The sequence below is a fragment of the Macaca thibetana genome, chromosome 3 (genome assembly GCF_024542745.1).
Source record: "Macaca thibetana thibetana isolate TM-01 chromosome 3, ASM2454274v1, whole genome shotgun sequence".
In the NCBI taxonomy this organism is placed as follows: Eukaryota; Metazoa; Chordata; class Mammalia; order Primates; family Cercopithecidae; genus Macaca; species Macaca thibetana.
Genome location: NC_065580.1, coordinates 35,852,199 through 35,876,463, shown reverse-complemented (window position 1 = coordinate 35,876,463; position 24,265 = coordinate 35,852,199). Strand labels below are relative to the sequence as shown.

Here is a 24,265-nt window from a genome sequence, read left to right as displayed (position 1 = left end):
GCCTGCTCATAGCCAATACACTGCTTTCCTTCTACAAACAAAACATCTCCTGTTTCTTCCTATAAGAAACAGAAATTAGAAGCTGATTATATTGAATTTCCTATTGGGATTTCTGCCTGGGCTTTATTAACTATCATCTGATTTCATTTAATTCTTACACACTGGTGTTTAGATAAAGACTCTCCCTGTCTAGGATGACAGAAGTTGGATTTTAAAAGGGGAAAGCATTATTTTTTATATTGATCTAGATCCTACCATAAAACCACAAAGTACTAATTAAATATTACATAATAATTTGATTTAAATAATTGGATATCTAAGCCTCTCAAAAAGAGAAGTTTTATTTCTAAGGGAATCAAACAGTTTATAAAAATGAAGCTGATCCTTTAAAACATACCACCATATTGCATTGCTTGACTTGTGCGGTCATTAGGAATTTGGATTCAGACTTCGCACCCTTTAGAAACATTGGCAATGCCTATAAAACCAGAAGGTTCTGATTCAAGGAGGGAAGAATTTCTTTATTCTATGTGGGCAAAATACATATGACCTAAACAATTTTGGTTTATACCCCAAAATACAAAAAAAAAATTATTTTTTGCTGGGGAATGTGAGATAGGAAGTTCAAGTAAGACATGTGCTGAATTTGGAAATTAGAGTAGTTCAGTGAAAGATTGGGAACACAAATCTCACAACCAAATTATTTATTTTGACATGTAGGATGGTCCTTAATTTAGAAAATTATGCTGTACTCTTCCCCCTCACTTTACACGACTCAGCAATTGACTACTGGTGTATAAGACACTGAGATATAAAATTAACTCTGACCTAGCTTCTAGCATCAGCTTTTAAAATCAGTCTTATTATTTCTTCAGAAATTCCTTATCTATGAAATGGAGGCTGGGCTGAACTTATAGTGAACCAGTGCAAAAATGTAAATAAATGAAGAAAAAGACAAGATATTAAACCAAACAAATAGTCCTCCATAGAATTAAAAAACAAAGTGGGTAAAAGTCACATAATATAAATTTATATCAGATTATTAAGAGGCATTGAGTGGTACTTATTTCACATAATAACATTAGTATAGCACTTCCTATAGGGAGAAGGCCAGCACTATTCTAAATGCTATAATTATCTCCGTCTTACAGATGAAGACACCGAGAATTAAGTGACTTGTCTAAAGTAAGTGGATGAATCAGGAATGGAACCCAAGCAGTGTGGCTCTGAAATCTATGCTCCCTACTACCACAGAACATAGCCTTTCTACATATTAGATTTCTAATTTTGTAGGGATGGGAATAATTTTGTCTAATGGACTTTGCCTTTTAATAACAGAGTAAGTAGTATGGTTATGCTTCCTGTGCTCTTATCCTAGATCTCATTCCTTATAATTTTTTTCCTGAAAATATTAGAATTTAAAATATCTTTTCAAGGGAAAGAAAGAAAAATACCTCATCCAATCTTTCAGAATTACAGGAACCACATAGGAGAGAAGCAGAGTATAAAACAGGAAGGGCTGACAAACATAGCATGCAAAACTTACTCTGAAAAAAGTGCAGACCAACCAGGAACAAATCCAGGATCTCTACTAAACCATAGCAGAGCCATTAGAATGAAGAGGACCAAGGTCACAATTTCTTGATACCTGTGGAAAAATTCCAACGGCATCATTTCTTATTTTCTAAGTCAGGACATTTGTAGAAATTCCTTGGGCTATTGTCAGGAGTGAGCTCAGTAGAACACTAAACACTGTAAGAACTAGATGTGTCAATAATTTGAGAGCATCAGTGCAGTTTGAAAAAGCCCTTACTCCTCTTTGGGGTCTCTCAGCTTCTTTTCATTTTACCTGGCAAATTTTAGTTAGCAGGGTATGTGTTTTATCCTGTTGAGTTATAGTCTGTAATCTCCATAGCTTAGCAAATTTGGGGCCCTAATCAAGTGTTATGAATATTTTGCAAGCAATTATGTGCTTGTTTGCTTTTCAACAGCTACTTGCAGTATAAACAGCATTTCTCTCTTCTCTCTCTCTTTCTCTCTCTGTGTGTGTGTGTGTGTGTGTGTGTGTGTGTGTGTGTGTGTGTGTGTCTTACCTTATTGGCCCAAGCTTTTGGTATTCTTGCTTAATCACCTCAGCACAAGCTTTTTGTTGGACTGTTTTGCCACATTTGAACATCTCCTTAAAACTGCAAAGAATAATTAAGCCCGTAAACAAGAAATTCTTTTACTACCACCTCGCTGTAAGGAAGATATTTTTGCAAAACGTCATCATCTTCATGCAATATGAATTTCCCTTCATGCGATATGAATCTACCTGTTAATAACAGATATCTGTGCTTTTCACCTCTATCTCCATCTCCTTTTTTGAATGTCTTCTGTCTTTTCTGTTTTTGCCTGGTTTGCTCACTTTTTCATTGCATATTTTCTGTGACGTCCTTTACCAATCTCTTCCTTTTTCCAAGTTATTTTGTACCATTGAAATTTTGCCATGTGCTACTTATCTCTAACTAACATTTTATTATGTACTGGATCTTATATATTTAAAATGTATTTATTGTGTATCTTGGTTGTTAATTGTTCCATGCATATAAGTTTTAGCCCACTAGTTAAATTATTTGAGGGCAGGGAGAGTGACGTGATCATAGATGTTTTCTTTGGTCTGCTATCTCTGAACACTGCTACCTCTGAATATACAAAGTAAATACTTGACCCATCAATCCAATAGTACCTTTGGCAAATGTATGAGACAGTTGGGGTCAGATCCATGAATTTTCACAAAGTATGCTAAACTTGAGTTTTACACTAGTGTGGGGACTGATCATGGTCAGAGACTAAGCCTAGTCTTAGAAGTAAAATAAACTCACCTTAAATACCATTTGACCCAGCATTCCAATTACTTGGTATTTACCCAAAGGAATATAAGTCATTCTGTTATAATAATACATGCATGCATATGTTCACTGCAGCACTATTCACAATAGCAAAGACATGGAATCAACCCAAATGCCTATCAGTGATAGACTGGATAAAGAAAATTGGTACATATACACTATGGAATACTATGCAGCCACAACAAGGAATGAGATCATGTCCTTTGCAGGGACATGCATGGAGCTGGAAGTCATTATCCTCAGTAAACTTACACAGTAACAGAAAACCAAACACCGCATGTTCTCACTCATACGTGGGAGCTGAACAATGAGAACACATGGACCCAGGGAGAAGAATAACACACACTGGGGCCTGTCAGGGGTGTGGAGGGAGGGAGAGCATCAAGATAAATAGGTAATGGATGCGGGGCTTAATATGTAGGTGATGGGTTGATAGGTGCAACAAACCATCATGGCACATGTTTGTCTGTATAACAAACCTGCACATCCTGCACATGTATCACGGAACTTAAGATAAAATTTAAAAAAGAAGTAAAACTCTATTACATTTTTTCTTTAAGTTTCTCTAGTCATGTCCTAAAAGCACCCACAACATAATCTTCCTGTTTATTTCCAATAGTAACTGCCACTTTTTATCGTTTTCAGCAGCTTGTTTTAGTGATCTCTTTCCTTACTAATTTTCTGTCCTGAAGACCAGTGTCTTCAAAACGGAACAGTTTTTGTGAAATACTGTTCTAGATGTAGATTTTTAAAAAAATTCTTCCAGAGGAAGAACGAAATGAGAAAATGGCTAGATTCTTATGGATTATCTCTTGGAATGTTTGTGAGTAGCTCAGTTAGTTTACATTTTGTGTGAGTATAGACAGAAAGGACATTTTCTTCTGTAAAATAGCTGGGGCAAGCCTATACATTCATAATCACCCTCGTGCATACACCTCAATGCCTGAATGTGAGTGAATGGACAGTGCAACATTTATGATCAATTAGGAAATAATTGCTTTTTTGCAATCTCAGTTAAATTACTGACTAGTGTCAGTCTCAAACTTTTACCCCTTGTCATGAGTCATAACATAAATACTACTATTGTAAGAAACTAATCTATGGGCCACCTAGGGAGCAATCTGTAGAAGAGAAAATCATAGTTAAAGAAAGAGATGAGTCTCCTTAGAAACAATTTTCCACCTAGTACCTTGCATATGTAGTTTATCATTTTGGTTGCAGACAATAAATAGTTAAGTCGAAAGCCAAATTGGCTTTGCTACAAATGAAGGTTAATGCCTTCACAAAGGAACTGACAAAGCCTATGACAATGCATCAAACTCTCCATTTACATAAGTTCAATGGCACTGACAGATGAGCTCCTCTTCTCAGGTATGTTGGGGTCATTTATAATGGGTGAGTTAACTGTGTTAATAGCCAACGCACAAATCAGAATGTATGCTAGTCTGCCAGGGGAGTGGCTGATAATTTCCATCTGTCAATCTAAAATCTCTGGAGGTAAACACCTTGGCAGACGGAAACGGACACTGAAAAATTAGCTGGAGCATGAAGCTGTGCGGTGTCTAACAGATAGTGGACACCAAGGGGACTGTTTAAACATATCACTGATCATGATTTCCGGACTTTACCTAGTGTATGCATTTCATGGGATTTTGTTTTTCCTCATTGAGAGCACATTTCAATATATTTGCCTTTTATGTTCTTAATTTCTCCTTTTTAAGTGGTGTGCCATTTTAAAATAATGACAATGGTTGCATATATATTTTATAAAGTCATTAAATGTAGCAATGAAGAACCTGAGACTCTTTTGACTTGGGATTGCCATCTCCTGTATCCTGCATTGCTACCTGCACAATTGAATAGTCCCCAAAGGCTTGGATTTCCTGAAAGGGGCACTTAGTATGCAGCTGGCCTCTCCCCATTGATGCCCACCTGCTGAAGTCAGTGACATTCTACACATTTGCTTCAGCAGGAGGACTGCCACATGCTGCTCCCACAATCTGGATAGAATTATTTTTTAAATCATCAGTACCATCTTCTCACTACTAATAAAACCATGGCAATTCTGGAGAAAAAGCAGAAAGAGGAATCAAGAGGGGAGAATGTCAGTCCTCATATAACTAGGAATGGAAACCATGGCCACAGGCATGGAACCTCATCTGATTTCAGCATTTTTTTTTCTTTTCTTTTCTTTTCTTTTCTTTTCTTTTCTTTTCTTTTCTTTCTTTCTTTTTTTTTTTTTTTTCACTTTTGTTCTTGTCACATAGGCTGGAGTGCAATGGTACAATCTTGGCTCACCGCAACCTCCGCCTCCCAGGTTCAAGCGATTCTCCTGCCTCAGCCTCCTGAGTAGCTGGGATTACAGGCCTGCCACCATGCCCAGCTAATTTTTGTATTTTTGGTAGAGAAGGGGTTTCACCATGTTGGCCAGGCTGGTCTCGAACTGCTGACCTCAGGAGATACACCCTACCAGCCTCCCAAAGCATTTCGCTTTTCAAAGGAAATATGCATAGTTGGCTTCAGTCTCTCTGGTTTGATGAATAACATGCTGTTTTATTCATAGGTCCTTGAAATTATTTAAATAAAACCCCACAAAAATAAATTTGAGTTGTTTTGTTTTTCAGGAAAAAAAAATACTCAAGATTTGATATACAGCGACTTCAACTTTCTTTTAGGAGTATTGTTAAATAAGTAGAAATTACAGGCTGCATTTTAGATTTTGCTCTGGAGCCCTTCATAATTTTAAATGCTGGTTACCATCTAAGTCATGTAACTCATTGGTACTTACGAACTACCAGCTTTGATCCCAGCCAAGATAATATTTTGAAGTTGTCTTTGAATGCGTATATTTGACATTTTAGTGGCATCAGTCGGTCTCCATTGGTCAACTTTTTTTTTTTTTTTACTTTGACATCTATGTGTTCAATTTAGGCCCAGATGTATTAGAATTATAGCCTTGGAAGGGATCTAACTGATTTTCTGGGTAAATTCTATCATCTTACAATTGAAGACACTGAGACTGAGAATGGGTCTGGACTTGTAATGATCCCTTATCTGACCTCTGAGAAGCCACAATTTTATTCCTGGTCTAGTAATTCCTAAAGCAATATTCTTTCCACGGAGAACATCCTCAGATCTTTATTGTACTTGGTATATTGAAAAGGATGTCAATTTTGGTGCTAGCATGATGCAGGAAGCCCTATTTGTCACAGTGTAAGTAGCTTGATAACCCAAGGAAATCCCCACATTAAACTAAGTGGAGGTGCAAGCCTTAAAATTCCCCTTTAACAAGCTGGACATCAGATTGAGTTATTTATGCCCTTCAATATCTTATCATCTTAGGACTCAAAGGGCACCTAGATGATTTGTTTTCTAATCTTTATTTATTTATGTGTTTGTTTATTTATTTATTTAAGACAGAGTCTCGCTCTGTCACCCAGGCTGGAATGCAGTGGCACGATCTCCACTCACTACAACCTCTGTCACCCAGGTTCAAGCGATTCTCCTGCCTCAGCCTCCTGAGTAGCTGGGACTACAGGTGCCTGCCACCACACCTGGCTATTTTTTGTATTTTTTTAGTAGAGATGGGATTTCACCATGTTGACCAGAATGGTTTGGATATCCTGACAATGTGATCCAACCGCCTTGGACTCCCAAAGTGCTGGGATTACAGGCGTGAGCCACCGTGCCTGGCCTTAATCTTTATTTTTATTTATTTTGTTTTTTGAGACAATTCTCTGTCGCCAAGGCTGTAGGGCAGTGGTGTGATCTCAACTCACTGCAACCTCTGCCCGGCAAGCTCAAGCAATCCTTCCACCTAGCCTCTTGAGTAGCTGGGACAAGAGGCGCACACCACCATGCCTGGATGGTCCTTTTAGGGGGGAGGTTTTTGTTGTTGTTGTTGTTTTTTGGGGGTTTTTGTTTGTTTGTTTTGGGTAGAGACAAGGTTTTGCTATGTTGTCCAGGCTGGTCTTGAACTCAGAGAGGATTGCACCTTGGCCTTTCAAAGTGCTGGGAATATAGGCATGAGTCACTGCATCTGGCCCCTTTCTAATCTTTAATTAACTCTTCCACAGTCAGTATTATTTAAATGAGATTCAAGCTTATCCTTAAAATATGTATTTGTGTGTATTAATTTTGTAGCCTGCATGGCATAGGGGAAAGAGCATCGGATAAGAAGCTAAGAACTAGGAACCTAGACACCTTTTTTTAGCCTATTACCATGAAATATTTACTTACTTGAATCCTAGGAAAAGCCACTGAAGCCAGATCCAGGATAAGAGTAGAATGATAAGAGCAGCCGGGAAGGAAAATGTAAACCATGATCCAAAGTTGAGGCAACGACAGTCAGGATAGCGTCTGTGTGAAAACATGGAGACATATTCAGGGAAGGAGAGACAGGTGGAATCATTTCAGATTGTAACAGGAAAGCAGCAGTCCACCTCTTTCCTGTGTTGCTGTCCAAGAAGGAAGTCCTGGAATATACTCATCATTAAGTAGAGTACTTTTACCCCTTATCTCCTGTCTTGATTCTGTAACTGCATAATTATCGCTGCATCCCATAAAAGCAAGAGTCGATATGTTTTGATTTTTGTTCTCTATATTTAATCTTTAAGGACGTGCTTGTGGAAAAAACCCAGCGCAGTGCTTGGTACTCATTAAATGCACAAGAAATAGGTGTTCATGAGGTGTGTGCGTTTTGTTGTCACTACTCAAATCATCAGTATATGAACAAGGAAAGACACATAAGCAGAATTGGGAACGGGTGAAAATTAATGGGACTGAATGTCTGTTCCCATTTCACCTTGGTGACTAGAATTCTTGGCCCTGTGAAAGAACTCTGATCCAGCCCAAGTCATCTCCCAAGGCTGTTTTCCCCTCTGTTTCTTCTACCTCAAAGCACAGCAACCATCGAACCAGGTATATGGTAGCTCTTTCTTCCTAGAACCAGGTGGTGCTTTGGGGCACAGTCAAATGGAATAACTCTGAGCCAGATAAAAATAATTAAAAGTTCTGAAGAAATCAACAACTTTTCTTTTTATCTTACCTAGTTATTTTTCAACTTTTAAACTCACATAATAACAGCAACAACAAAAGGTCAGACACTAGCACAGTTTCTTTGGTAACCTCACATTCATTGTTCTAAAATGTCTCATACCAAATAAATTCTTATATAGTCATCTATTTTATAACTATGGAGAAACAATAGGAAATTTGAGAAATAGTTGTCTTTACTTTTTTTCTAAAAGCAGTAACACAGAGATAAATTTGAAAATCTGAAAAACAAAGATATACAGAAGTAATGAAAACATTGTTAGCATATTTTAATATTCTTGAAGTCATAAAATATGTAGAACTTTATAGAAATACAGATTTGCATTTTTTCTATTTGAATCATACTTTGTCTTTTATCATTTAAAAATCATGTAAGTAATAAAATATTTCATGTTATATCTATGTAGCAAATTTATTCACTTTAGAATGTTTCTTTTTCTACTTTAAGATGGTTCTTAATAATAATGGGTCCTCAAAACTCTAGATTTCTAAGGTTTTCAATAATTTTCTTTGAGCTTATGAAAAGTTACTAATCTCCCTAGGCCCTACAATTATCTTTAGCAACTTGAGGATAATTTTTATCTACCTTGAAGAGATCCAAATATTAGCTTACATATTTATGCAATTAGAAAGTGACAAATGATAATTAAAGATGTTAGAAAATTGGCAGTGTGGTGAATGGAAAAATGCTTTATCACATCCATGAGGCTCTACTGAAAACTGTTCGTTTTTGAAAAATGTTTGTTGTCTCCAATTGGAAAATAAAGTAACGGGGGAAAAGCTGATTTCCCATTAACATTAGACTTGGATTACGGGATGACCTATGTTATTCTGTATACAACCTAACGACACTCAGGAATGCTGCTTGGATTAGGTTTAGACCCATGTCCTCAAGCCTAATTTCACTTTTCACCATCTGTGGCTCATATCTTGAAATCAGTATGCAGAGTTCTCTCTACCCACTGGAGAGAATCCTGCAAAATGTATTTGACTGAAGACGGGCTTTTCAGAATTTTTGCCTGAAGGAATAGTTTCTTTAGAAAAATGAAAGCCTGAAAAAGTTAAACTTTGTTGTTTTGTTTAGTTTAATAGTATCGAAGTATATAAACAACCACATGGGACTATGCCTCTTTAATCATAACCTTTACCCTTATACCTAGAGTGAATATTTTGAGCGAATAAAGAAATGTATGGCATACTCTAAGGATTTTCTTTTGCTGTGATGTTCCTTTTCCCACTCTTTCTCATATCCTACAAGTGAAGAGACTTCAAACATGCGTCTAAAGCAAATACAGATTTCTTCTGTCATGAACTATGCTAAGAGATTTAATTCTGATGAAATCCTTTTCTTTTACCTAACACTGGTGTCTACCAAGTGCCAGGTGCTTTCCAAGCTACTGAGGACATAGTGGTGAATGAGATTGACCTGGTGCAGGCTCTCATGAAGTTTATGTTCAAGTAGGGAACACAGGCAATAAACATGTAAACATATAACAAAATAGGAAATAAAGCAGAATGATGTAATAAAACGTGATTAGGGGAAGGGGGAAATTTTACATAATGTCGTCAGAGAAGGTAACGTTTTAGATGAAACCTAAATAGCAAGAAGGAGCCAGTCATGTGAATAACTAGGAAACAGCATTCCAGACAGAGGAAATAGCAATTACAAAGTCCTTGAGTTAGGAATGAGTTTGTCGCACTTGTGGAGAGACAGGAGACCACTGTGGCTGTGGGTAGTGAGTTAAGGTGAGTGTGACATGAAAGAAGTAGTCAATAGGGATCAGATCATATATAACCTTGTAGCCAGTCTGAAAGAATTTGGATTTTATTACAAATGCAATAAGGACTAATTGGAACATAGTAAGTTAGTAACGTGACATGATCTACTTAGTAATTGACCTAAAACAGATTGGCTCCTGGATGCATTCTCAGGATTGAAGGCAACAAGAGTGGAAACAGCGTGTGATGTTCAGGATGTGGTAGGCAGAGTTCCAAAATATGACCCAAATTCCTGCCGCCTAGTGTGCATGCCTTGTACAATCTCCTTTTCTGTGTGGGTAGAATCTGGGAATATGATGAGATATCACTCCTGTGATTAGGTTGCTTAGTGAAAAGAGTGAAGGGATTTTCCTTAGGTAATTAGAGTCCCTATCAATTGATAGAGTTAATCAAAAGCACGAACTACCCTGGGTAGGCCTAACTTAATCAGGTGAGCCCTTAAAAGAGAGTTTCCTGCTGGCCTGAAGAAGCAAACGTCCTGTTGTCAGAGGACGGGGTCCTGTAGCAAGGGCCTGAGGGCAGCCTTTAGAAGCTGAGAGTGACCCCATGCCAACAACCAGCAAGAAAATGGACACCTCAGTAATTAAACTGCAAGGAACCAAATTCTCCTGACAACCTCAATGAGCTTGGAGGAATACCTTGAGCCTCTATCTACGTTACAGGTCCAGTTGCCACCCTGCTGTCAGCCTGGTAAGATCCTGAGCAAGAGCCCAGCTAACCTTTGCCTGGAGTCTTTTTTAAAAAAATTCTTAAAATTTTTAATTTTTGTGGGTACATAGTTGGTGTATATATGTATGGGGTACCTGAGATATTTTGATAAAGGCATTCAATTTGTAATAATCATACCATGGAAATGGGATTATCCATCCCCTCAAGCATTTATCCTTTATGTTACAAACAATCCACTTATACTCTTTTAGTTATTTTTAAATATACAATTAAATTATTAACTATAGTCACCCTGTTGTCCTATCAAATACTAAGTGTTGTTCATTCTTTCTGTTAATTTTGTACCCATTAACCATCTCCACCCTCCAGCCCACACCCTATTATCCTTCCGAGTCTTGGGTCACCATTCTTCTACTGTCTATCACCATTAGTTCATTTGTTTTGATTTTAGATCCCACAGATAAGTGAGAACATATAATGTCTTTCTGTGCCTGGTTTATTTCACTTAACATACTGACTTCCAGTTCCATTTATGTTGTTGCAAATGACAGGATCTCATTCTTTTTTTATGGCTAAACAGTATTCCATTGTGTATGTGTACCACATCTTCTTTATCCATCTGTTGATGGGCACTTAGGTTGCATCCAAATCGTGGCTATTATTAATACACACAGTATTGCAACAAACATGGGAGTGCAGATATACCTTCCAAATACTGATTTTCTCTCTTTTAGGTATATACCCTGCAGTGGGATTGCTGAATCACATGGTGGATTTATTTTAGTTCTTGAGGAACTTCTGAACTGTTCTCCATACTGGTTGTACTAATAATTTACATTCCTACCAACAGTGTATGAGGGTTCTCTTTTCTCTACATCCCCACCAGCATTTGTTATTGCCTGTCTTTTGGATAAAAGCCATTTTATCTGGGGTAAGATGATATCTCATTGTAGTTTTGATTTACATTTCTCTGATGATCAACAATTTTGAATGCCTTTTCATATGCCTGTTTGCCATTTGTATGTCTTCTTTTGAGAAATATTCAAATATTTTGCCCATTTTTAATTGTATTATTAGATTTTTTCATATGGAGTTGTTTGAGCTCCTTATATATTCTGGTTATTAATAATTTGTTAGATGGAAAACTTGCAAATATTTTTTCTCATTCCGTGGATTATCTATTCATGTTGTTGATTGTTTCCTTTGCTGTGCAGAAGCTTATTAACTCGATGTGATGCTATTTGTCCATTTTTGCTTTGGTTGCCTGGACTTGTGGGGTATTAGTCAAGAAATTTTTGCCCAGACCCATGTAGTAGAGAGTTTAATCAATGTTTTCTTGTAGTAGTTTCATAGTTTGAGGTCTTAGGCTTAAGTATTTAATTTATTTTGATTTCATTTTTGTTTATGGCAAGAAATAAGGGTCTAGTTTTATTCTTCTGCATATGGATATCCAGAGTTCCCAGCACCATTTATGGATAAGACTGCTTTTTCCCCAGTATATGTTCTTGGCACCTTTATCAAAAATGAGTTCACTGAAGATGTATGGATTTGTTTCTGGGTTCTCTATTCTGTTCCATTGGTCTATGTGTCTGTTTTTATACAAGTACTATGCTGTCTTGATTACTATAGCTCTGCAGTATAATTAGAAGTCACGTAATGTGATTCTTACAGTTTTGATCTTTTTGCTAGAGATAGCTTTGGCTATTCTGGTTCTTTTGTAGTTCCATATACATTTTAGATTATTTTTCTATTTCCGTGTAGAATGTCATTGACATTTTCATAGGGATTGCCTTGAATCTGTAGATTGCTTTGGGTAGTATGAACCTTTTAATTCTTATCCATGAACATGGAATATCTTCCCATTTTTTTGGTGTCCTATTCAATTTCTTTCATCCCTGTTTCATAGTTTTTATTACAGAGATCTATCACTTCTTTCATTAATTCTTAGGTACTTAGTTTTATTTGGGGCTGTCATAAATGGAATTACTTTTTAAAATTTCTTTTTCTGATTATTCACTGTTGGCATATACAAATGCTACTGATTTTTTTTTTTTTTTTTTTTTTTTGAGACGGAGTCTTGCTCTGTCCCCCAGGCTGGAGCGCAGTGGCCGGATCTCAGCTCACTGCAAGCTCCGCCTCCCGGGTTCAGGCCATTCTCCTGCCTCAGCCTCCCGAGTAGCTGGGACTACAGGTGCCCGCCGCCTCACCCGGCTAGTTTTTTGTATTTTTTAGTAGAGACGGGGTTTCACCGTTTTAGCCAGGATGGTCTCGATCTGCTGACCTCGTGATCCGCTACTGATTTTTGTTTGTTGATTTTATATCCTGCAACTTTACTGAATTTGTTTATCAGTTCTAATAGTTTTTTGGTGGAGTCTTTAATTTTTTTCCAAATATAAGATCATATCATCTGCAAACAAAGATACTTTGACTTTTTCCTTTCCAATTTGGGTTCCTTTTTAACTTTCTCTTCTCTGATTGCTCTAGCTAGAACTTCCAATACTATGTTGAATAACAGTGTTGAAAGTGGGCATCCTTTTCATGCTGCAGATCTTGGGGAAAACCTTTCGGTTTTTTACCCATTCAGTATAATACTAGCTGTGGGTCTGTCATCTGTCATATACAGCTTCTTCTTCTTCTTCTTGTTTTTTTCTAATGTTATGGTATTTTCTTTCTTTACAAATTTTTCCAGGGTTTTATTGTGAAGGGATGTTGAATTTTATGAAATGCCTTTTCAGCATAAATTAAAATGATTATATAGTTTTTATCCTTCATTTTGTTGTTATGACGTATTATTACATTGATTTATTTGCATATGTTGACACATCTTTGCATCCCAGGGATAAATGCCATTTGGTCATGATGAATGATCTTTTTAATGTATTTGTTGAATTCAGTTTGTTAGTATTTTATTGAGGATTTTTGCAACAATATTCATAAGGTATATTTCTCTGTAGTATCCTTTTATATGTGTCTTTGTCTGGTTTTGGTACCAAGGTAATACTGGACTCATAGCATTTGAAATTATTCCCTCCTGTATTTTTGGAATAGTTTGAGTAGGATTGATATTATTTCTTCTTTAAATATTTGGAAGAATTCAGCAGTGAAGTCATTGGGTCCCAGGCTTTTCTTTACTGGAAGAATTTTATTATGGCTTCAATCTCATTACTTGCTATTAGTTTGTTCAGGTTTCAGATTTCCTCATGGTTCAATCTTGATAGATTGTACATGTCTAGGAATTTGTCCATTTCTTCTAGGTTTTCTAATTTATTGGCATAGAGCTGCTCATAGTTGCTACTGATGATCCTTTGAATTTCTGCAGTATCAGCTACAATTACTTCTTTTTCATCTCTGATTTTACATATATGGATCTTTTCTCTTGCTTTCTTAGTCTGGCTAAAGATTTGCCAATTTTGTTTAACTTTTTTTTAAAAAACAACTCTTTGTTTTCATTGATTTTTGGTATTGTTTTCTTTATTTCAATTTAACTTAATTCTACTCTGATCTTTTCTTCTACTAACTTTGGGTTTGGTTTGCTCTTGCTTTTCTCGTTCTTTAAGATGCATCATTAGGTTATTTGAACTTTTTCTTTTTTTTTCTTTAATGTAGGCACTTAGAGCCATAAACTTCCCTCTTGGTACTGCTTTTTGCTGTATTCCATATATTTTGATATATTGTGTTTCCATTAACATTTGTTTCAAAAAAATTTTCAATTTCCTGCTGAATTTCTCTATTGACCCACTGGTCATTCAGGAGCATATTGTTTAATTTCCACATGCTTTTATAGTTTCCAAAATTCCTCTTGTATTTGATTATTAGTTTTACTCTATTGTGGTTAGAGAAGATGTTTGATATTATTTAAATTTTTTGAATGTTTTAAGACTTCTTTTGTGACCTAACATATGGTCTATCCTTCAGAATGGTCCATGTGCTGTGGAAAAGAATGTGTATACTGCAGCCATTTGATGAAATGTTCTGTAAATATCTGTTAGATCCTTTTGGCCTATAGTGCAGATTAAGTCCAATGTTTCTTTGTTGACTTTCTGTTTGTAAGGTCCATCTAATGCTGAAGGTGGGGTGTTGAAGTCTTTAGCTATTATCTCTCTATCTCTCTCTCTCTTTAGCTCTAATAATATCTGCTTTATATATGTGGGAGCTCTCATGTTGGTTGCATATATATTTACAACTATTATATCCTCTTGCTGGATTGACCCCTTTATCACTATATAGTGACTCTTCTTATACTTTTTGTCATGAAATCTATTTTGCCTGATATAGGTATAGTGACTCCTGCTCTTTTTTGGTTTCCATTGGCATGGAATATCTTTTTCTATCTCTTTATTTTCAGTCAACTCGTGTCTTTATTGGGTAAGTGTGTTTCTTGTAGGCAACTGTCCAATAGATCTTGTTTTTTATCCATGTAACCACTCTATGTCTTTGGATTGGAGAGTTTAATCCATTTATATTCAATGTTACTACTGATTAGTAAGGACTTACTCTTGCCATTTTGTTATTTGTTTTCTAGTTGTCTTGTGGTCTTTTCTTTTATCTCTACTTCGTTCACTAAAAGGAAGCTTTTAGTCAAGGTGAGTTTCTGTAGTGATATGGTTTAGTTTCTTGCTTTTTATTTTGTACGTATACAGTGAGGCTTGATGTTCTAATGTACTATGGCTCAGCTAGCACTCAAACCACAAGACATAGTCCTTCCCGCTCTCCCTCCCCTTTCTGAAGGCAGTGAAAGCTCACCCTGTGTCCACTGCCACCACAGATCCATGGGGAGCATTGCCAAGCTACCACTGATGTTCCTTTAAGGTCCAAGGGCTCTTCAGTCAGCTTGTGTGGATACTGCCTGGCCTGGGACTCACCTTTCAGGACAGTGGGCTCCCCCTCCTTCCCAGGACAGGTCCATAAATGCCATCCAAGAACCAAGTCAAGGAATCAGAGACCTTAAGAACCTGCTTGGTGCTCCACCCCTGTGGCCAAGCTGGTACCTAAAGTGCAAGCCAAAGTCCCCTTTACTTTTCCCTCTGCTTTTGTCAAGCAGCAGGAGTCTCACCCCATAGCCCTCACAGGTAAGAATGCACTGATTCTCACCTGAAGTCAGCATCTCTTAGAGTCTCACCCAAAGCCCTTGATGTAGTATCTGAGTCTTGCTGCTGGTTTTTCAGGGGCCAAGAGCTTTTCTTTTCTTTTCTTTTTTTTTTTTTTTAGATAAAGTCTCACTCTGTTGCCCAAGCTGGAGTGCAGTGGCATGATATTGGCTCACCACAACCTCTGCCTCCCAAGTTCAAGTGATTCTCCTGCATCAGCCTCCCGAGTAGCTGGGACTATAGACCTGTGCCACCATGACCAACTAATTTTTGTATTTTTAGTAGAGATGGGGTTTCACTATGTTAGCCAGCCTGGTCTTGAGCTCCTGACCCCGTGATCCGCCCACCTCAGCCTCCCAAAGTGCTGGGATCACAGGCGTGAACTACCACGCCTGGCTGACGAACAGCTCTTTAGTTAACAGGTGATGCATCCTCCCAGGACTGAGTCTTCCTTCAGAATAACAGATTTCATTCTGGCCCAGGGTGTCTAGAAATGTTGTCCCAAAACTAGGGCCTGGAAAGGGGGCCAGTACCCTAACTTGCTGTGACTGAGCTGGTATACAAGATGCAAGACAAAGTCCTCTCCACTCTTCCCTCTCCTCTCTTCTCTTCTCCTCTCCTCGAGCAGTAGGAAAGAGTCTTTTTCTTGGAGCTGCAATCTGTGCAACCGGGAATTAGTGAAGAGATGATGCCAGGACTCCCTTAGCTGCCCTGTCTGGTGTCCCAGTAGACTACATTCCCCCAACACAAGTCCTTTGCCTCTAGGCCCAGTTCAGCACTAGGAGATGCCTAGGAGTTGTAGTTTTTGTGACCTAGACTTCCTGTCATGTTTATTTTTGGACCCAGAACACTTTAGCCTGCAGTGGTGAGGGTTGTGGGAAGTCAAGTTCCAACTGCTGGGATGGGCACTCCTTCTCTGGCTAGGGCTGGTTTAAATGCTCTCTCAGTATGTGGGCATCTGCTGAGTTTGGTCCAGTTTTTCTTTCTGCTATGACAGGGCGGCACTGATTTCAATGCCTCACAATTGCTTTCCCCCACCCCTCCCCATAGCACAAGAATGTTCTCTGCAACATGCTGCCACTGCCAGGGAATGAGGAGGGGCAGCATCTGTGATTTTAGACTGTTTTCTCTACCTCTTCAGTGCCTCTTTCAATGATATGAAATTAAAAAGTGCTACTGTGAGTGCTCACCTGATTTTTGGTCCTTATGAAGGAGCTTTTCTATGTGTAGATAGATGTTAAATTGGTGTCCTTGCATGGGGTACTATCCACGGAGCCTTCTATTCCACCATCTTGCTCTGCCTCTTTCTGCCTGAACTGTTGACCCACAAAAATAATGAGATAATAAATGTGTGCTGTTTTAAGCCACTAAGTTGATTGCCATTTGTAAGGTAGCAGTAGAAGAGGAATACACAGGGAAACCTATTAAAAGACAAAGAAAGTTCCTCTGAAGTAGGGTAGAGTGGAGTAGATTTTAGTTTACATGTGAAGATAAACAGAAGGCAATAGATTTTATATATACTTGGAATAAAACATAGGAAATAGAGAAAAGATGTCATTATGTTGAAATGGTGAAGTCTGAGGGGAGGTCGGGTTGGCAGGAGGGCAGGGGAGAGGTGGCAGATCATGCATGCTGGAGGTGGCAGATCAAGCATGCTGTTTTGGGATGTGATGACTTGATATGTCCCTCAGTTTTCAAAGTGGTCATGTTGGAATGCAGCTGGATAAATAAGTCTGAAATTCAGAGCAGAGGACAGGGATAGAGATATAAAATTGGTAGTTATCAGCACATAGGTGGTGTTACAAACATAGAAATGAGTCTGATAATCTGAGGAGTAATGGAGATTTAGAAGCGAAGTGCTTCTCTTGGGGCACTGTTAGTTTTAGAAGTTAGGTAGAAAGTAGGAATGAGCAGATGAGCTAAGCACTTTTAATTTTATCAAAAATCCTGTGAAGAAAGCATTAAATTTTTATTTTACACAGGAAGAAACTGAGTCTTAGGGGGCTAAGTGGATTGCCCAAAGTCAGATTGTATAATCAAACTGTATTTTTAACCCAGGAGGAGTTTAAAACACAACCTCTGTCCATTAAACCACCATATCCTCAATTTCAGCCCCCAGGTAAAAAGAGAAAATACCATATATATTACAAAACATTCACAGGCTGGAGTACAGCCTTCATGTTTTCGTGGCATTTTAAAACAACTGTAGAAATGATGCCCCATAACACGGAGATGTGCTTTGACCTAAAGCACATTTATGCATCAAGGTTGACTCTTAGGAAGAGTCATTGTCACTGCATATAACTTATATGTTATATGCAACTTATGCCCCACTGAAAAACAAATAACTTTAATACCTAGGAAATACCCAGAACATAGCTTCAAAAGAATGAATGTAGTCTTGGAAATTTATAACCTTGGAACAGATTTTGGGCATTAAGGGTCACAGTATGCTAGTGTCCACACAAACTATAGACCTTTTGACTGAAGTCAGTTTTGATTATCTCTGAGATAAAGCTACCTTTCTAATTTGTATGTGTGTACTTCCAGAGGATTTTCCTCAAAATATTAAATATTTATCATTCATGATCCAGGCCGAGATTTTTAACAGCAATGGCAAAAGTAGAGCAGTGGCAATAACAACAGCTAACCTTATTGACAAGTTACTATGTGCCAGACCCTCTGCTAGAGCCACATGTGTATTATGGCATTTAATTATTTCAATAATGTTGTGAGTTCTAGTATCATCCCCATTTTACAGAAAAGGAAACTGATAGTCACAGAAGTTAAGCTAATATATGGTGGGCTTGAAATCTGAATTGAGGTCTAAGTTCAAACTCTGCCATGTTAAAATTTCTTCCATAATATTTACCAGAGGAATTATTACTGAGAAGTATATATTGCTCATTTCTGCAGGAAAAAATCATAGTAATCTTTGAAAGTGGTTATTGCTAGGTAGTTGTTCCTCATATGTGAGGGGGAGTGGTTCTAGCAACCCCCACAGTTACCACAATCTAGAAATACTCAACTCCCGAAGTCAGTATAATCCCCATGTATATACATGAAAAGTTGACCCTCTGTGTCCACGGGTTCCACAGCCCTCAAATACTGTATTTTTTATCTGTGTTTGGTTGCAGATGTGGAACCTGTGGATATGGAGGGCCAACAGCATTTTTTTAAACAAATCTTCATATGAGCAAACCCATGCAGTTCAAACCTGTGTTGTGCAAGGGTCAACCATAATAAGTTTATCTTCTTACTCTCTAATTAGTGATGTAAAACACAGTTAGCAACAGTGACTGTGTTGATCATTGATAATACAGCTTTCATCCAACATGATTTCCCTACCCGTAGATTTCACAGCTGATATCTATAAACCAAAAAATGTAATTTGGTAATCAGCAAGGTGTGAAATTTTTTTGTGATAATCTTCCATTCTTTATCCAGTAGATCTTTTGTGTGTATGTTTAACCAATAGCTGTTGTATTTATTTGATGAGATTGATGCGTCAAAACCACTCTACCATGAAAGTAGTAATAGTCTCTAATAATATTTCCCTTCATAGGTTTGTTTTGATACTAAAAGATTATTCAGCTATTTAGATGATTCCCAAGAATAATTAGTACTTCATTATGTCTTAATACAGTTCATCTCTACTGATGTTTATTGATCACTGATACAGTTTGGATGTTTGTTCGCTTCAAATCTCATGTTAAATTTATGTTCATTAACGTTGAAAGTGGGACCTAGTGAGAGGTGTTTGGGCCATGTGGGCGGATCCCTCATGAATGGCTTGGTGCCCTCCCTGTGGTAGAGTTCACAGGAGATCTGCTTGTTAAAAAGAGTCTGAGGTCTCTCCCCTGTGTCTCTTGCTTTCTTGCCATGTGATTCCCTTTTGTCTTTGCTATGACTGGAAGCTCCCTGAGGACCTACCAGAAGCTGAGCAGATGTTGGTGTCATGCTTGTGCAGCCTCAAGAACCATTAGCCAAAATACACCTCTTTTCTTTATAAATTACCCAGTCTCAGGTGTTCCTTTATAGTAGCACAAAACCGACTAATGAAATCACCTACTTGTATCCTTTATGGGCTAATAGAAGAATAGGACAATGATTCGTTCAGCCATTACAAGCTTGTAATTTTCAAGGGTGGTGGTGTAATCCTTAATGTGCATGTGTGAATAAGACAAGCTCATGGAAGAGTAAACATAGGTTATGATTTTTAAAAGGAATGAAAATGGTGGTTAAGAAATAACAGAACAGAGGGCCAAATGGTATTGAATCCACAAAAGTAGAGAAAGAGGTTGACAGAGTTGGCTGGTGTGGGGTCCCCCAGTTCCCTCTGCTTCCTTTCTGAGTCCTGACTGAAAATTAGAGTGCCTTGACCTCTGTGTGACCCAGCCATCTGCAGGTTATTTCCCCCCACAGGCTTGAACCCAAACGGGGGACTTGAACATTCCCAGGCACTAATAAATGTATCTAGGTTTACTAAAAAGAAATTGGCCCTGGCCCCAAGCCAAATTCCTTAAACTTTACGCTCTGATCCCCTTGAAGTGGGTGCACCCAGGTGGAACATTCCTTTTCTCTCATTGTTCCTCTAGAGGATTGCACTCTGTAAGTTCCCCTAATATATGCTTGTACCAATCACCCTGGTATTTCATTCTTCTTTCTTTGGAATCTCAATTAGCCCCATCTCAGGACTGTTTGGGCATTCCCTTGTGGAAATTCCCCAGCTGTGGCTTTTGAGGCAACTCCAGCGAAGGGTTCAATGGAACAAAATGGCTGATTTTTCAAGAACCAGAGTAGGAAGTAATAGCTTAATTACATGATAGTATTTATTGACAGTAGTGTTAGAAAATGTTAGTTGATGACTGGAAGAATGTATCAGTGGAACAAAGTGGGATAAGAACCAGGTAGAGAGCATTAAGCAAACAGGATTTTCTTTATGGAAGAGCCAATGAAAACCTAATGAATTTGTATAATTACAACAAGAGGTGGTAGAACAAAGACTATTTCCAGAATACCCTGTTGCAAGGATTTATTAAAGCTAATGGTGAATTAATCATAGGGGAGTGTAGGAATTTAAGAATTTAGGTGCCACCGCTACTACTAGATTCTAAGAATCAGAATGTCAGAAATATTTCATACTTTATAAATATCAGCCATCATCCTACATGCCTCTCTTCTACTACTGTACAAGCCCTGACTCATCCTCCATTTTGAAAATGGTCTTCTGGCTTTCAAAATACCATATGCTTCTGATACTTCTCCTACTTCGATTAACTTTGCTCATCCTCTTCCTTGTCAATATTTCCTAAGAGTCTATCCATGTCTCAATTATTTTAACATTTTTTCCTACATGACCATTTTCATGCTCAAAAAATTACCATTTGCCATATAGAGAGACACTCAAATTTATAACGAACTCAAATGATGCATTTGCAAATGATTGCTGAAAATCACTTTGTGGATAGGTTCTCAGCAGGCATTTCAATGTGTCCAAATTCAAATTTATTAATTTCTCCAGTGAACCTGCACCTTCCCATGTCTTCTCAAGAAGTTCATGGCATCACTATCTATCTGACCTTATGGACAAAAGTCCCCAGAGTTGCCCTAACCCCTCCTTACACTTAAATTCTCATATCTAATTACTTACAACCTTCTGACTTTGCAGTGTCTTGAGTCCAAATCCTCCTATCACTTCACAACTAGCCTAGTTCTGCCTTTCATCGTTTGTTGGCACTTTGATCACAGACTCCTAATTGGTTTCCTGTCTCCAGACTTCTATAGTGGCAATCTAATACTGCTATTCTAAACTATGCAAAACATGCACAGACTATTTCACTCCTCCCTAAAAAACAAAACAAAACAAAACAAAAACAGTTACAGACTTTTTGGTACTTTGATTTAATGAATTATCTTCATTCGTTTTCTCCATAAATGTGGTGTTTGCCTCTTTTAAGATTATTCCAAGTCATATGGACACATTTTCTGTAGTAACCAAGGTATGTGGCACATAGCTACAGCCCTCTTTTAGGACACACCTTCTGTGATGTTTCTAGGAAGGTAACTTTTAAGGAGGCAGCCTTAAGGGTCTGGCTGGCTTTGGTTTTGGTCTTCAATCTGCTAAACTGAACCTCAACTTTCTCAACTCTAGTAGTAACAATAACCAACATTTATTTTATTTTATTTATTTATTTTGAAACAGGGTCTCACTCTGTCACCTGGGCTGGAGTGCAGTGGTGCAATCTCAGTTTATTGCATCCTTTGCCTCCTGGGCTCAAGTCTCCTTCCACCTAAGCCTCCCGAGTAGCTAGGACTACAGGTGTGCACCACCATACCAGCTAATTTTTGTATTTTTATAAATACAGGGTTTTGCTATGTTGCCCAGGCTCATCTTGAACTCCTGAAATCAAGCCATCTACCCACCTTGGCCTCCCAAAGTGCTGGGGTTACAGGTGTGAGCCAACACACCTGGCCAACCAATATTTATTCAGCCCATGCTTTGTCCTAGGCACTAAGTGCTAATTATTTTATGCAAAACTCAAAACAATCCTCTAAGAGAGAGATCATATTATTTTCCTCATTTGTTTGGAAAGGCAACAGGCTTTGAGAGTTTAATAATTGTCCAAAGTCACCTAGCTGGTAAGTGAAAGGGTTGAGGTTTGAACACAGATGTTTTAACTCCCGAGTGTAGGCTTTTAATCACTGACTATATACCACCTCTATAGCAAGGATATCCAGGATACAGGTACACTATAATGTATGTAAATTATCTGGCATGGACTCAATATGTCTCTCTATCTTCTCACCTATAGGTAAAAAAAAAAAAAATACTTCTACATTTTTACATTTTAATTTTTTTCTCATATTTATGTTTTGTCTAGACAATCGGATGAAATATTCTTCCTGGCAGATTTTATTTCTTGCATTGTACAAAATAAGTCAAAACTGTGCATTGCACATTGTCAATTCTCAAGAAATGCTTATTAATTGAATGAATGAATGAAGGTCTGTTTTTATGTGTATTGAATAACTTTTAGCTTTCTCAGAATTCATTGTTTTTGTTTGCTTTATGTAAAAAGGAACACAAAATACATTTTAAATATCATTATATATACATTATATATAAAGAGATTTTATATGAAACATTATATGTATATCAAAAGAATAGAAATATAAGGCTTCAAAATATGTTATATAATTTCTTCCTCCAAAAGTTTATTTGTAAGATGGCACCTTTCTGTAAATGTCAATGGTATGAAGCCATTAACTCTGAGGTTTCATGCATCCTTTGGAGCTGGCAAGGCTCTAAAATGAAATTGTTCAAAAGGATCATTGGTATTACTCTAAAAGTTTACAAGTAGTATCAGGAGGAAAAGGTGGCATTATGTATTTTAAGCTTCTATAATATTTTCCATTGAAATTTAATGCATTCCATTTTATTATTGCTTTGAAATGCTACTGTGTTGTAGGGCCAAAATTTAAGCAAAATTTTAATAAATACCTCACTTGTTTAATACTATCAATTATGTTTTTTTCACATAAGGTTATTTTCCCTTCTATTCTGGTATTTTGTATCATAAAAGAATTCTCTGAATTTTTTCCAGTTTGCATATAATTTCTAATATAAAGACAACCTTTTGAAGACAAACAATATTATGTTTCAAAGTATATTTTAAGCATTCTCTAAATTTAAAGGACTTTTTGGCTGAATCCCCATGATTAGGAGAAGTAGAAGATTAGATAACTAGTGAAAATAGTTACTAAAACCTTTTGCTTAAAGTGCTATAATGCTCTTAATCTGTCATTACAAATGGATTAGTGCATCCAATAAATCAAGGGAAAAGTTAAACAAAATTTGGTTGATATGCTCTGCAAGATCACAAAGACCAAAACAACTTCAATATTAATTACATTGACTGTATCAACTGCTTTCATGGGAATGATGGAAACCAGCAGTTCTCTAATATCAACAAAAATAAAGCATAAGAATTTGGTCTAGATATTAGAAAAAGAAATTCACAGAGGGGAACTAAGATGTGGAACCTCTTCCCTTGGAGAATTCATGACAAAGGATATAAGTCATTTTAAAAACGATGTCAGGTGCACTTCCTGTCTTGAATTAGGGGATCCGTTGGATAAGTCTTCACTGGTACTGTGAATTTCTGAAGCCTCTCATTTATAAATCAAAAGCCTTTTAAAGTTTTCTAAATCAGTAGTTGGAGTGTACATGATGGATGTGTATTCATAGAAATGATACTCTTGGAGGTCTGTGTAATATTGATCCTAAACTCCTATACCAGTGTTCTTTGAACACAAACACCCATTCTTTCTAGAATGGAGATTGACATTTTTTGAGTCTTGGATTTCTTAGCGAATCTATGCATGCACAACACTTTGCACTTTGCAAATAATTTCAGAAAATTCTTAGAGTCTATGAATCTACTTCGCGGAGCATGGTTCTCCTGCCTCTGAACTCTAATTGTTCTGTGAACTCAAATCCTGTTCCTACGCTTTCTCAATCCTGTCTATCTTCTTGAAATTCTGGTTATTATCTGTTCTTTTAGTAGAACCAGTCCGAGTGCTTATATGACACCATGGACTTTCATACTATTGTTTCAATGATACTTACATAGTGCAAAATATTTTTACTTAGTTTACTTTATGCAATTCTCACAATAACCCTATGAACTATGACGATTTTACATATGAAAAAAATAAGTCTTGGGAGAATCATGGACCTTTTTGTTGTTGTTAAATTCACAATGTGGCCAGGTGCAGTGG

At 37.3% G+C, this 24,265-nt stretch overlaps 1 protein-coding gene across 2 annotated transcripts in view; it reads right to left on the bottom strand.

The window, feature by feature from the left end:
• SLC13A1 (solute carrier family 13 member 1) overlaps positions 1–24,265 on the bottom strand; it is a 98,003-nt gene that overhangs the window by 18,871 nt on the left and 54,867 nt on the right. For both annotated transcript variants that reach the window (XM_050782611.1, XM_050782612.1), the window contains exons 8-10: positions 7,131–7,250; positions 2,094–2,186; positions 1,547–1,648 (exon numbers count right to left, since the gene is read on the bottom strand). In XM_050782611.1, the coding sequence (XP_050638568.1) occupies positions 1,547–1,648; positions 2,094–2,186; positions 7,131–7,250 (315 nt within the window). The remainder of the gene's footprint in view (positions 1–1,546; positions 1,649–2,093; positions 2,187–7,130; positions 7,251–24,265) is intronic.